Here is a 14,303-nt window from a genome sequence, read left to right on the forward strand (position 1 = left end):
ATGGTGTCACCAGGTGCAGTCCGCACCCCCTGCATCCCCCTAGCGACGCCACTGCTGTGCCTGCTAGTCATGTATTTAACTATGATCAGTTATCCGCTTATGAAATCCGACTAGACCGAGCAGTGCGTGCTCTGTAAAATTTGCAATTTTTCATTTTGGTGTCACCCCTCTGAGATGGTGTCACCCGGTGCGGTCCGCACCCCCCGCACCCCCCTAGCGATGCCACTGAAATTTTGTTTATACTATTTTGATCCACCATGCGTATCACATACAATATGACCTTTAAAACTATATATGGTTATAGGGTGCTCTCAACAGCTTCCAGGAGCTTACCCAAGGGCATCACTGGAAAATGGGAAGACCCAAGAGTGTAGTTATGAAACCTATTACATATGCCATCTTTCAGATCTCCAACTGCATTTCTTAAGAACCTACAGTATGTATGTATATATGTATGTATGTATGTATGTATGTATGTATCAGCATACATATAGATGGATGGACAGGCAGGATCGTATGTGTGTGTGTGTGATTTTGATTTTTAACATAGCTTTAACCATTTTTCAGTCATATCGCTAAAATGTCCGCAGTGTGGCAGTTTATAGAGACATCTAGCACTGGGGCATGATGTCCCACCCAGTCACATTATCCAGATACCAGGTCAAGCAGTCTTAACACTAACCTCTTAATGCTGAGTGCCAAGTGAGGCAGCTGTTAGTACCATTTTTATGTCTTTGGTATGACTTGGCTATGGATGAAACCCACAACCTCCCACATCTAAGGCAGATGCTCTAACCACTAGGCCACCAGAGCGGTCTTGGCAGGATCATATAATATATGCCTTTTACAAAAAGCAGAAGAATACATTTATTATGAAAACTGAATATAAACTTCTAAAATATTTTGTAATATTTAGTAGTGAGAATATTTTCAAGATGGCATTGATCGATTTCAGATTAAATTACTTGATTTACCCTGTTTACATTCAGTATCAGTTAGACCAGAAGTTGAAATATTGTTTCAAGTTCCTGACTACTCTGTATTAATGATAAACATTAAACTGCATATGACTGCAAAACAACCACTTGCTATTAAGGCCAAGTGACTTCAGATTTCAAATGGACAATAATGTCCATACTCTTATGATGAACATTATATGTGAGAGTTAGAATCAATCATGATTTATCACATAATCTGCATATGAACTATGGCAATTATAGTCAAGTTACTTAAATCATGGTCTAAGAAAATTTTCTAACCTGTTTTATCTTCAGGTGATGAAAACTTTTATTCCTTCTTAGGGCTACTAAAATTGCCTGTAAATATTTATTAGGGACCCATTTTGGCTTGGTGTCCCTCCTAGATTAACTAATCTTACAATCTGATTTGATCTGTTTTGGTACCGCCATTTAAATTCTCACACTCAATTTTTACCATGCATGACTTAAACTGTTATAAGTCGTTTAGACTTTACCGATTGGTATTTAAGTTTCAACAATTATGTACACTATGTACACGAAATTCAAACTTGTTCGTAAAAATTTATTCAAAATCGATAACTTTTTAATTTGATTAATTGCAGAGGTGGCTTACACATTACTGGTATTATTATTGTCCATTAGTAAAACTGGACTTAATTTGAAATAAGTATGGGCTAGCATTTCAGGGAGTACACAACATCCATGGCTGGCTTGCCAAGTGCCTTTTCCTCCTTCAACATGCTCGGACAACGTACACGTGGCAGTATGTGGAACGATTTCCACCTGCCACACGACCAGGTGTCCTAATGTGACGTCATCGCTGCCGACCAATCGCAGCGGGCGTTACATACTGCTTGGGTTGACACCTGGGGCAGTTCAATCCAACTTGACTAACAAGAGAATGTGTTTCAATTCTCACTCATGTAAGAGCCTTACACTTAGGTTGTTAGGGACTAAATAGTCCCACAACCTAATGGCTAAATTAAATAGTACTCTTTGAGTACATAAATGCCTGGGGGAGGTGGCTCCAATTCCTTCCCTCAGGAGTAATTAATAAGCACATTATGTGCATTAAACAGTGGTACATGATCTATATGAACGCACACCACTATAATCCAACTGAAGAAGAAGAAGTTTGCCTGGTCATTTCTGAAACTCCATCCTTAGTGAAGTGACATAGGGGGTCCCTTCTATGATGCAAATCTGAGAGGGCACACACACACAAAAACAGCAATGCCAAATGGCACAGAAAGATCAGTGGGGGGGGGGGAGGGATAAAAGACAATCTTTTTGTTTCAAAAGATGTTTTGATGACAGAAAAGAAGATACTTCAGATATCTGCAGCAGCATTCAGACAACATGCAAAGGTACGTTTTCAATGTTATGATATTTGACAGCATTGAATTAATATTTTCTTTTAATTTGATAGTTATATTTTCAGTTGACTTTTTTAATCTTACATAATGTAATTTCCATAAACAAAATTGACATCAAACTGATTAATTCTAAACTAGTAAATTACTTTCTTTTAAAGATGGATGAATATTTTATATTAGATTTTCCAAGTCGTATTTATTTTTTGTTTTCAATTTATACAGTTGATGAGATTAGCTATATTAGTTATGTATGTAAAATGTGTTGGCTTTAACAGAACTGCAGATTGTGCTTAAGCCTAAGAATGGCCTTATAGATAACAGTAAATATTCTTTCAAGGCATTGTTTTATTATGACTAGTACCACAATAAGAACCCAAACAGACCTTTCGTCTAAAAGGCAAAAACATCATTAGGCTGGGTAATAAGAGTTGTAAGATATTCTCCATTTGGTCATTATGAAAGATACACAGTTGCAAGTCTTCAGAAGTCTAATCTTGAACATTGAACTATTCTTTGAACACGTATGTTAAATACTTCGACCATATATTTATTCATATTGGAAGTATTTTAGGAGAATTAAGTAAAAAAGAACCTCTACAATATATGCTATGAATAGTGGACACTGGTAGGAAGAATACAAAAGGCACAATTTTATATATATTGGATAACTGATTATAAAAATCCTTACTTAAGTATAAAGGATCAGTGTCAGTGTCAACTTACACCTCTTCCTCGATAACTCATGCATAACGAGGTCCACAAATATAGACCGCACTATAAGCAAGATGTGAGTTACCAAGGGGCCTCCAAAAATTGTAAAAATATCGCTTTGATATCAAGAAAACGGTGGGGGGGGGGGGGTAGGAGCAGCGTTAGGGAACTATGCTGTTTTTTTTTTTTTTTACTGAATCCTCATTTTTTACAATCATTTCGATAAAATATTTTTAATAACATGCTTTTTCTAATTTCTTTATTCTGTTTAAATAACATTTATTTTCAAAACGTCCAACATATGAAAGATTGTTCCAACTGGTTTCAACAACCTATCACATGTACGTGTAACAAATCTATGTATTATGTCACTGCTTTTTGATTTCTTGATGAGTCTCATTCTCAAAGTGGTGTTTAATATTATCGTTCCAAATTATGAGTCCACAGAGCAGGGAACTAGACTAACTGTTGATACCACCAAACAAGATTCTTTTTCTTCTCCAAAACTCGCGACATTTATTTAGTGAGACAATCGTCTACGTTGTAACTTGGTTTTTGTATTGCTCAATTAGTACAATACTGATGTCATGAATTAATTAATTGGAATTAATAATGAAACTTCTTATCATCCTTGAGGATATCTCTAAGTGTCAGTTCAAGAATTCTCTGAAACTCTCTTGCCTACAATGGTCCGTATTGGTGAAATCCAACTTTTTATCTTACGAAGTATTCATTTTGCTTGGCTGCCTTGTCATCTTTGATCTCAGTTATGAAAGAGCCAGTTAATTTAAGGTAGTTTATGTTACATACACAATAACACAAGTGTTCAATTGATCAAATTAAGTGAGTTCATCTGACATACGATTTTAAGTTTGTAGGGTTTTCGTGCCTTTTAACTTTTCTTTTATTCCACCTCATTTATTTGATTCAAAAGACATAATTAACATGATAATATAAAGGAGATCAGCTTTTAATTCAGTGCAACAATACAGCAAATATTTCCGAAAGTCAGTTATCAAAACATGGTCGGCACTTAATTAGGTTTTTAGAGAAACGCTCGCGGACATAGCTGTCATGGCAGATTGACGCATTTTACGTTTAATTACATAGAGGAAACATTGCATTTATGATGATTAAACTAAAAATTAACTAAAATATAGAAGAACACAAATTTCAATTGATAAAAAAATTATTTAATTTGTATTTATTTATTTTAGTACTGTCTCCACTCAGTGTGAGTGACATTTTCATTGATCAAAATTTCCTTACATATCATTAATTGCGGTGTCCTAGGAATGTCGATTGAAAAGAAAATTTAAAATATTGTATGACCTATTTTTAAATTTGATAATTAATAGTGTTGATTAAAATTTCAAGGTGCTATCTACCATTTTCAACGATAAAATGAGCAATGCATCAAAGTTTCCATTACCAATTTTGATCGCGATTTGCTTCAAGTTCAACAAAGGGATCAATTTTTGAGGTATTTTCTGGTTTAAAAAATGGGATCCATGCCTGACCCCACGTTATAAGCGGGTTTGTGAGTTATCAGGGCGCGAGTTATCGAGGGAGCGGTGTACTTTGTTAGCTTAATTCCAAATGTACACTTATTATTAAGCTTATATTTATCCAAATAAATGTTAGTGATTAATCAGCATGATTCTGACTAACTTCATTAAATTCCATTGTACAAATCAATACAAATCAATAATGCCTAACATTTATCCCTGTGATATGTTTCTTTATGCTGATGTAAAGTTTACAGAGGTTTGATCATTCATGTAGTGGGTCTATGAGCCTTTTGTCTTTAGCACATTTGTGACAGAAAATTAAACATTTATATGCTTTAAAGTGTATGTTTCTCAAGATTAAATCCTTAATTATTTCATCTTCCCAGTTTCTATGCAGTTGGTTTTTAGATTAGTAGTAACAAATTATTTTTTTTCTATCTTTGATTGCAGGAAGGAAAAGGATCAGAAGGCACAGACCAAGAGTTAGCTCTTGTTGAATACAACCACAATTTTTTTTTATCTGGCCATTTTTTCAGACAAAAACACTTTATATTTTGTAAAGAACCAATAGCAAAAGTGCAAAAAGAGAAATTGGCATACAGCACCAGCAAAATGTCAATGAAGCTTGATAGAAAAGACAAACAGATTTTATATACAGCTTATCTAGTGTGTAAGTTGTTTGGAGATGTCACCAAAGATATGATTTCAATGAAAAATATTAACAAGAAGTGGCTGGAAACTAGAAAAAGAAATTATTTAAAATAAGTTTAACAATCTTGGCATAATCTCTATAGGAAGTATCTTGTACTATTTTGTGAAGACAGTATATGCACAGTTGTTATTGTTTACTTCTTTACAAAGATATGATTGTGCTATTATAACCATTAGGGCTGTTCCATTTAAACATACATGGTACCCAGGGAAGGCAGTTTTAAAAAAAATATATGCCAGGGTACTTTGATTTCAATGAGTTCAAATTAAAATGATAAGAAAATTCTAAATTGCATCTATATGGGTGAGTACTCCACTTTAAAAGTGCCATCCCTTTGTCCCATGTATGTTTTAATGGAACAGCCCTTAATATCTAGAACAATGTTCATTATTCAGTTTAAAGTGACACACTTGTTAGGTATCTATCTGTGCATTGATCATGGAAAGAATGCTTATCATGGTCTTCAGGATGACAAACTTGATGTAAGGATGGCATCTTTCTTTGTATCCAGATACTATTTCAAAATAAAATAATAATGATAATAATAATAATAATAATAATAATAATGACCTTATTTAAAGAGGGTAACTCAATTAGCTAAGAACTAATCTACCTTGAGGCCCTCATACAAAGGAATTTATTTATTTTAGCTGCATCTCTGAAGCCACCGGATATATTGGGTTTGGAAGAAGGAAATAGAGTGGGCATTTCTAATCTCAACTGGAATACTATTCCAGACCAGAGCAAATCTATAACTAGTCACATTTAACATTAGCACCTCTTGGTATAAGCAAATATCAAATGATATGTAAATGTTTTCAGAAATCACCTTAAATTTAATTAGGTATTTGATATGTTTGGCAATATAGTGACATTATCACATTCATATACACATTTACTGGGAGCACACAAAATGTCAAATATGTCTTGATTTGCATCATCACCTGAACATATTTTTCCAGTAGTCAAAACAAGCATTTTAAGCTGAAAAAGCTGCTGTTGTAATTGTTGTTTTGTTTATAAAATATACATTCTTACTGTATCTTTTCTGAAGGGTAAATCAATTGTACCTCAAAGTTGAATGAGAACTATGTCATTATTTTTGTCCGTCTTGATTAATCTTATCAATAAAAGTGGAATTATTTTTGTGACCTCTTCATATGTGTATCATTGCTACGTCATACACAATTCAGACACTGTGTATTGACATTACTATAACAAATTTTAACTACTGTGTTTGTGTTCTTTGAAAGCTAAAAGGAACATCACTGAAAGTTTTCACTGAATATTTCAGTGTAAATCTAACCATTTAAGCTCTATCATTAGGTAAGGAAATTTTCAATGGTTCTTTTGCAACATTAAAGGTGATGCAATATTAACAGTATGCCTTTTTGACACGGACTCCCATTTTCATTAAAATGTGTCAGAAAATAATAATCATTGTGCTTTGATCTGGGATAGACATTTCCCACTGGGGATTACAAATCTGCATCAAACACTCAGCGCAGCCTTGTGTACCACTTTAAATTCTGAGCCAAGGATGGAATTTTCGTAGTCTACACAGAGGCATATGATGGATTCTATTAATTTACTACCATGGGCAGTCTCCACATGGGTAGGTAGTACAGTTGATAATCAGTAGAGTAATATAAGTATATGAAAAGCATTTACAAGTACTATTAAACACAAAGTTCAAGTCCTATAGGAAAAACAACACAGAATTTTCTTTCATATTCTGGAGGCAGTGTGAAGCATAACTCTAGTAATCTTACATCAGGTATTTTAAACAAACAAATGAATATTATACTGTTACCATGGAAATATGGTAATGTTGCTACTTGTGCTTTGGAATTAACGATGTAGTATTTTTACTACACCAGGTTTTGCAAATCACATAAGTTAGTGTCAAACTTTTAAATGGAAATAGGGTAATACAACTAAATGAACAATGTAGTATTGGCTCTACCTCAATTTTTGGAGATAAAGACAATCAGTTTTACACTGTCACCTAGAAATAATCTTACTACACAAATTTGACGATTGACAATGTAGTATGTTACTACATCAGATTTTGGAGATCACAAACTCTGCTTTACAATGTCACATGCAAATAGGGTAATATTACTAAATGGGTTTGGTAGAGAGCTATGTAGTATTGTTACTACATCAGGCTTTGGGATCACAAAATCAGTGCCTAGAAATAGGGTATTGTTACTACATGGGTTTGGTGGAAGGCTATGTAGTATTGTTACTATATCAGATTTTGAAGAAAACAAATCAGTGCCTAGAAAGAGGGCATTGTTATTACATGGGTTTGGCTGAGAGCTATATAGTATTGTCACTACATCAGGTTAGAGATCACAAAATCAGTGGTGGGAAATAGGGTATTGTTAATACATATGTTTGGGAATTTAACCATGTAGTATTGTTACTAGTATGTTTACTAGTACAACATGATTCACTTTACAACTTCTTGTACTTCTTATTAAACTTGATATTATGTGTAAAAAGTTAAAAATTCCTTTAAAAAGGACAAGCAAGCAATTCCTTTTTTATTCTGACAGTGGTAAACTAGTATACTGGTAATAACAAATACCTCTAACATCTACTCCATTTTATACACAATTTTGCAAGTTATCTGGTCACCATAAAATGATGGGGGCATTCTACTTGCAAAACAATGTGTTATGGTGTATACAGTTACTTGGACACTTTGTGCCAGAACATGCTGGAGCAAGTAAGAATTTTATTTAATATAATTTCTCCCCATGAAGATGTAAATAGCAATTACTGGAACAGTATCTCAAGAGTAAAGTATAACCCGTATTCAAATAACATTTTCTCAAATATAGGGCTGATGGCAAATGGCTATAATAAAAAAAGTTACTTGCCCTGATTAAAAATCCACTTGCCCAACAAGACTTTTTTATTTTAATATTATCGTTATTCTGACACAAAGTTGTAACTGCAACACGTAAACTATTTTTTAGAAAATATAAATGATTAAAATTTACTAATATGCTGTACCCGATATGTATTTGTCTCTCATAATAGTGTGCTTCAGAAAATTTTTTAAGAGTTACTTTGTGTAATAAAAGTTTCATTTGACTTGATTTGATTAGAAGCAAACTGTTTTCTCCAGGTTCTGATCTAAACTAATACTTACATGTACATGTAGTTCTGATTTCTGAATGCTGCAGAAACCTCCATCTTTTTTTATTAAAGTTTAAAACAGAAATAATTTGGAGAGGGAGTGCATGGTCTTATTTTTTTAAAAACCGTATGTTCAAGTTTGATAATCAGTTCGTATCATAGCTGTTGATATTGTTTTAGGTCTTCTTACCATTTTTCAGCACATGATATATGGCAGCCAATAAACTAGTGGACGATAAACTGAGGAAAACCCCGAAAAGAACCACCAACACACAGGAAGTTACTGGCAAGCTTTCTCAAATACCCACACTCCATGCACAGACCTGTTATATGAAACCACCTTTCCTGAATGAACACTTTCTGTTTTCTGTTTGCTGAAGGTGTGATATCTCAAGACATGTTTAAATGTCAAGGTTGCACTTACCCAATTCTGGTGCTGCTTCAGGAATAATCTCTCTTGGAGAGACCCACTTGCTGGCTATTCTCCATGGTGACTGGTTCAAAGGATAACTCAAGTCCAATCTGTATTTCTGTATCAATTCCTGGATCACATCCTCCTTTTTGATATGTTTTGATGAATTCTGAACATATACAGGGTACTGAGATTCTATGTGATGTTTTAATGTCAAATTTCCAAGTTCTAGTTGATCCTGTTCCTGAAGACTTTGTCCTGATATGTCTGGTTCCAGAATTTTGTATGACACATAAAGGATGAATGAGATACAAAGCAGGAACACAAATCTCTGCCGAAGTTTCATTTTAAATTCTTCCTTCTAGTGCTATAAGTCCTATAACACAGTACAACTGTATGACATGGTCAACTGTTACAGCATACAATTAAATATCCATACAAATTTCTTTGTTAGAAGAAAGCGTTTCTTAAAAATTGATTATCTTCATTTCATGTGTACAGTATGTGGGAGTCAGATAATTCAGATATGAGTAGCCATTATATTTCTAAACATGTAGCTCAGACCCATTACATATGCGGCAAAACTGTTTGCATACATGTAAATACATGTGTATAGCTAAATGTCTGCCTTATTTGATAGGATGAATAGAAAATAAATACACAACACGACTGATGCACTTAATTTATGCCTGTAGTCTATTATGCAATACACAAAGCGTTAAATTTTTTATCAATGAATAATATACCTACATATATGTCTAAATAACTGACGGATGATACAAATGTCCTGCTCTAACCATCTCCCTTTCATATGGCTGCCCTGCAAAATATAAATATAATTAAATTCTTTACATTAAACATATCTTGTGCAAATCACTAAACTTAATTCTATTCAATATAGATGACTTCAACTGTGCTGAAAGATTACCCAATATTACCAAACATATTATACTGAACTTTAACAACAGTAATATGTTTACATGGCGTTGCAAGGAGCCATGCCACGATCGTCTTATATTAGAAATTGATGCATGATCTCGTTCCCAAAAATGTTAATAAACTTTTTACATGTTACTTTTCATATATACTTTTAAGAAAGAAAAATATTTCGTGTATGAGAAAAGTACATGTATATGAAATTTCAAAAACCATACCACAACCATGTTATATCCAAATTCATGTTATAACGATGCATGCTATAGAGGGGTCACACTGTATGTTGAAAACTGCTCTACTCACACCGATTAACAAGAATTTTTTTAGCTGGGTGCTACAGTCCAGGGATCGAATTTAACACAAATTTCTTTGAAGCCAGAAGGACTTGTATAATGAGAAATTTACTAGTCCTGCCAAATCTTTACTAGTCCTGTTCACAAAACAATGTCACACAGCTTTCATGTATGTTTACCGATTCAATTTTAAAGTTCGAACAACCCACAACAAAACTGGATGTTTTCTGTGTGTTTGTTTTTGCGAATTGCGTACACCAGTTACACCACATAACATTCCTTTCCTTGTCATAATTCAGCCATTCCCCGTCTTTTGTCCATTTCTTCTGAAACTTTCCATTACGCTTTTCCCTATCATAAGAATTATTCCTCATCATTCTCAATCAACTTTTGCTTTTTTTCCGGTGGTTGAACACCTTCTATCACATTTTGCTTGTCTTATAAGGAGGATATTGTGCCTTGTTTTGAAATACGAGATGTTATAGTAGAGCTGACATGAATTATTTAAAGCAAGAAAAGTAATGGCATAATGTCCTTAAAATAAAAAAGCCAGAGCAAGAAACATGTTTTAGAACACGTGTCTCTGCCCTCTCCCACAATTAAATGGCCTCTCCCTAACAAAGACTTAACATAAGCAGATATTCTGCACGATCAAATCAGTGGCTATTGTAAACAGTCTTATAACATATTAGCATCAGAAGATAGTGTTAGTTTCATCTTGGAAAAGGTGTGTTCCCATCAAACAAAGCGATCTGACACTTGGCGCGTTGTATTTAACAGCTCCAATTACGGTATCATAAGTCATAAGTTTGGTAATTGTTCCTAATTAATTGAACCTCAATGTATTGTTGAAATTAATAACAAGGCAGAAAATTTTCAAATCTTAGATGCCCATGCTCAGAGATTTTAATTTCCAAGAAATGTACGGCATTCTGCTTGGATATCTCCACGTGTAATCAATTATTTGTTCATTTTTGTAAGGGAAAAATATAAAAACTTTTCTTATCAACATAAAAAGTAGTTGTACGGAAAGGATGTGTCAATAACGTAATTGCAATAGACTGATTTAATTCTTAAAATTATTTCGATGGAAATGTAAAATATGTAGTTTCCTGTTTATGACTGTTGGAGCATTTGTGTAGCGGGCAAAAAACAAAAGAACCTTAAACAAAAAAAAAACGTGCAAACTAATTTCTTTGAATAGTTTTTGCCATGTTCTTTTGTGTGGTATACCGCTTTGTAGTTTGTTGCTGTGGCCGAGTGAATAAAGTGTGATACCACGTCATTTTTTTCATTTGTTATCAGTTTAATTAGGATCAATTACCAAACTTCCATTTTTAATGACAGGACCATAATTTACGCTGTTAAGTGAAATGCACAAAATCAGATGCATTCTTGTTATAGAAACGCACTTTTCCGAGGCAAATTGACTTCATCTTCTCATGCTAATATTTTATGACTGTGTTTACAATGGCCACTGCTTTGATTCTACAGAACATCGGCTAAGTCAAGTCTTTATTAGGGAATGGTGTAAACAAATGCCGACTATTGATAACCAAATTTACTAGCCCGACAGGAAATTTGCTAGCCTCGGGCTAGCGGACTACAGCTAATTTCGAGCCCTGCAGTCATTTACATGTACATATATATGTATATTTGTTGTACTTCATTCTATTTACCACATTTCTTGCAGAAATTTCCATTTGTTTATATATATATATATATATAACACAGTTGGAAATTTCAAACATTTTAATAAGTGTTTCTACTACATTTTACAGGTCACTTTTAATTTGTAAAATAACAAAAAAGAATCATCATGCAAGAACTTCACTTAAATTAATGTATGCATTATTAATCCTGAATAAATAAATGGAAGGTAGCATCACTCTGCCACCAGAAACATCACAAATCCCCCCCACCAAAAAAAACCGGAGATCTACTTGTTGGTCTATTGATGCTACCGGGACTAGCTACAACCAACCAACTTTTTGATGGCTGTTGCATTTGGTGCCAAAACAAATTTTAACTGTTATTTCATTAGCTATCTACAAAATGCATTGAAATTTTCATCTGATATTCAACTGGATCATGTGTTGGTTTTTTCTAAAGGGTACAGTTGGTAGTATCAGTGCTCTTTTTTAGCCCAAAATTCATGAAATTTCAAAAACATTGCTAATCATATAATATTATGGTAAGAAATGCTATAAAATCTTAAAAGCTTAAAACTGTAATTGAGTCTAAAAAAATAACTGAATGGCATCACAGGCATGTGCTCGTGATGTAACACTTGGTTATATAATAGTCATTTTGTTGTAAACATGAAGCTTTTAAAAAACAATCAGGTGGTCGACATGCATGAAACAAATTGATATTTTTACAGAATATAAAGGTATGCATAAATAACCTTTACTAGAATGTGATTAATTCTTGCATGTGGGCCATATGGAAAGTGATAAAATTTAAGTGCATCACCATTCATTGGTATAGCAGCTTGCATTTCTATAACAATCAGGTATTAACTACATTTTTGCTACAATAAGCACATACAATTTTTTTTTACATATACCAAAATGACTATATGTCCAAGTTGTTGTAGGGATTAACACAATTTTTCAGCACACGATAGGCTATACATAGCGGCCAGTATTAATGGTGGAGGAAGAACCCAGGAATACTGCCGGAAAGAACCACAGACCCACGAGAAGCTACTGGCAAGCTTTCTCACATAACCACATTGGCTGAATCTGAGACTCGAACCCACGCATATAGAGGTGAGATGGTAGTGATCTGTAAAGGAGAGCGCTTTAGACCACTTGGCCACTTGGGGCCCCTACTATATGTCCAATGTAACATGTATGCACATGGTATAATGAAATAGTTATGTTCATCAAAAACTGCAAATTTCTCCATGTTTCTAACTCTTCAAAAGGCCTCACAAACTACCAGTGCAATTTAAAGTACCGTTCTGTTGACGTAAGATAAACCCATCTAACACATCTGTAAGTTCAAACACATTTCCGCCTGCATTCATCCTTAATGAAAAGACAAGACAAACCATGTTCTTAGCTTACACCATATGTCCCTCGCCATATGGGCCACACAATTCAAGTACAAAGTATCAAAAATGCATATTTTTCTCCACTACTTAAAAAAGAAAACAACTGATGTTCATATATTTTTGTAACAATTTTGTTTTCCTTTTTATTTCTAGTCATGTTTTGGGATATTCTGAAAATGAGTTGAGGATAAATGTAGAAGAGGCACATGAAAAAAAATTGACCCACAACATCAACAACAAAAATCAGCTTGTGGTATTATTTTTCTAATCGGGTCTAAATGGTAATGGAATGATGATAAAAATAATAAATTTAGTCTATCTTTCCTCATTTGATAAATTACTTCATTATACACAACTTCACAGTATCTTCTGCTGTAGACCGTAGAGTTTGGTCTCCAAGTGATATAAAAACGGGATAAAAACTGAATGCAAAGTCTAAAATTTAATGAAGAAATTTATAATTGCAGTTTTATGAACGTATAAAATAAAAGACATGTATAAAATATTTTTTTAATGGGTAGGACATAAATTTTAGGACGAAACTGATCTTACCGAAAAAAACCTCACACAAGCTCCCAAAATAGAACATTTTGCCTGTTACAGTTTTGAGGTATACAAGTGGTGTAGAGGTAAAGTACAGCAAAATTGTAAGTCAATAGTTTAAACCTCCATGGAAGCATAGCTTTTTTCTTTTCGAGTTATATGTGTAAACAAGTTTTCTTTTACTTTTTCCTTCAATGAGTTAAGTTTGTTCCTTTGGCACTACTTATTTTTTTCTGTCTTTCTTTCTTGTGTTATATATCCAAAGATTTTAATTAGCTTAAAAATAACTCAACACAGTTTGTTGTTAAATGCTGCTATTGCAGGTAGTTAGTTGCTTATTAATCTCATTATTGTTTATCATCCCACTGTTACCTGATGCTGATTAGTACAAACCTTTTGCTGTTGTCCATTAAGGTGTGTGTGTGTGTGTGCTCGTGAGAAAGAGAAGCAAGAAGAACTGCTATATCATAAAAGAAAAATCTGGTAGGAGAGAGCCTTTTGGAGTCTATCTATAGCATCCCTGCCATCATTCATTGCTGGATTTTTAATGTTATATACATGTCTTCTTCAATCTTATAACTGAAACTATATATGCATGTTGTATACATGTTTGTG

The 14,303-nt window shown here is 33.7% G+C and overlaps 1 protein-coding gene across 1 annotated transcript in view; it reads right to left on the reverse strand.

Moving 5' to 3' along the window:
- The window catches only part of LOC149769871 (glycosaminoglycan xylosylkinase-like), an 86,594-nt gene that overhangs the window by 38,692 nt on the left and 33,599 nt on the right, over nt 1–14,303 (reverse strand). Inside the window, exons 3-4 of the mRNA XM_089949707.1 lie at nt 9,606–9,675; nt 8,868–9,122 (exon numbers count right to left, since the gene is read on the reverse strand). Of these exons, the coding sequence (XP_089805833.1) occupies nt 8,868–9,122; nt 9,606–9,666 (316 nt within the window). The 5' untranslated portion in view covers nt 9,667–9,675. The remainder of the gene's footprint in view (nt 1–8,867; nt 9,123–9,605; nt 9,676–14,303) is intronic.

Source organism: Sinohyriopsis cumingii, unplaced genomic scaffold (assembly GCF_028554795.1).
Source record: "Sinohyriopsis cumingii isolate HCF-2022 unplaced genomic scaffold, ASM2855479v2 utg003120l, whole genome shotgun sequence".
In the NCBI taxonomy this organism is placed as follows: domain Eukaryota; kingdom Metazoa; phylum Mollusca; class Bivalvia; order Unionida; family Unionidae; genus Sinohyriopsis; species Sinohyriopsis cumingii.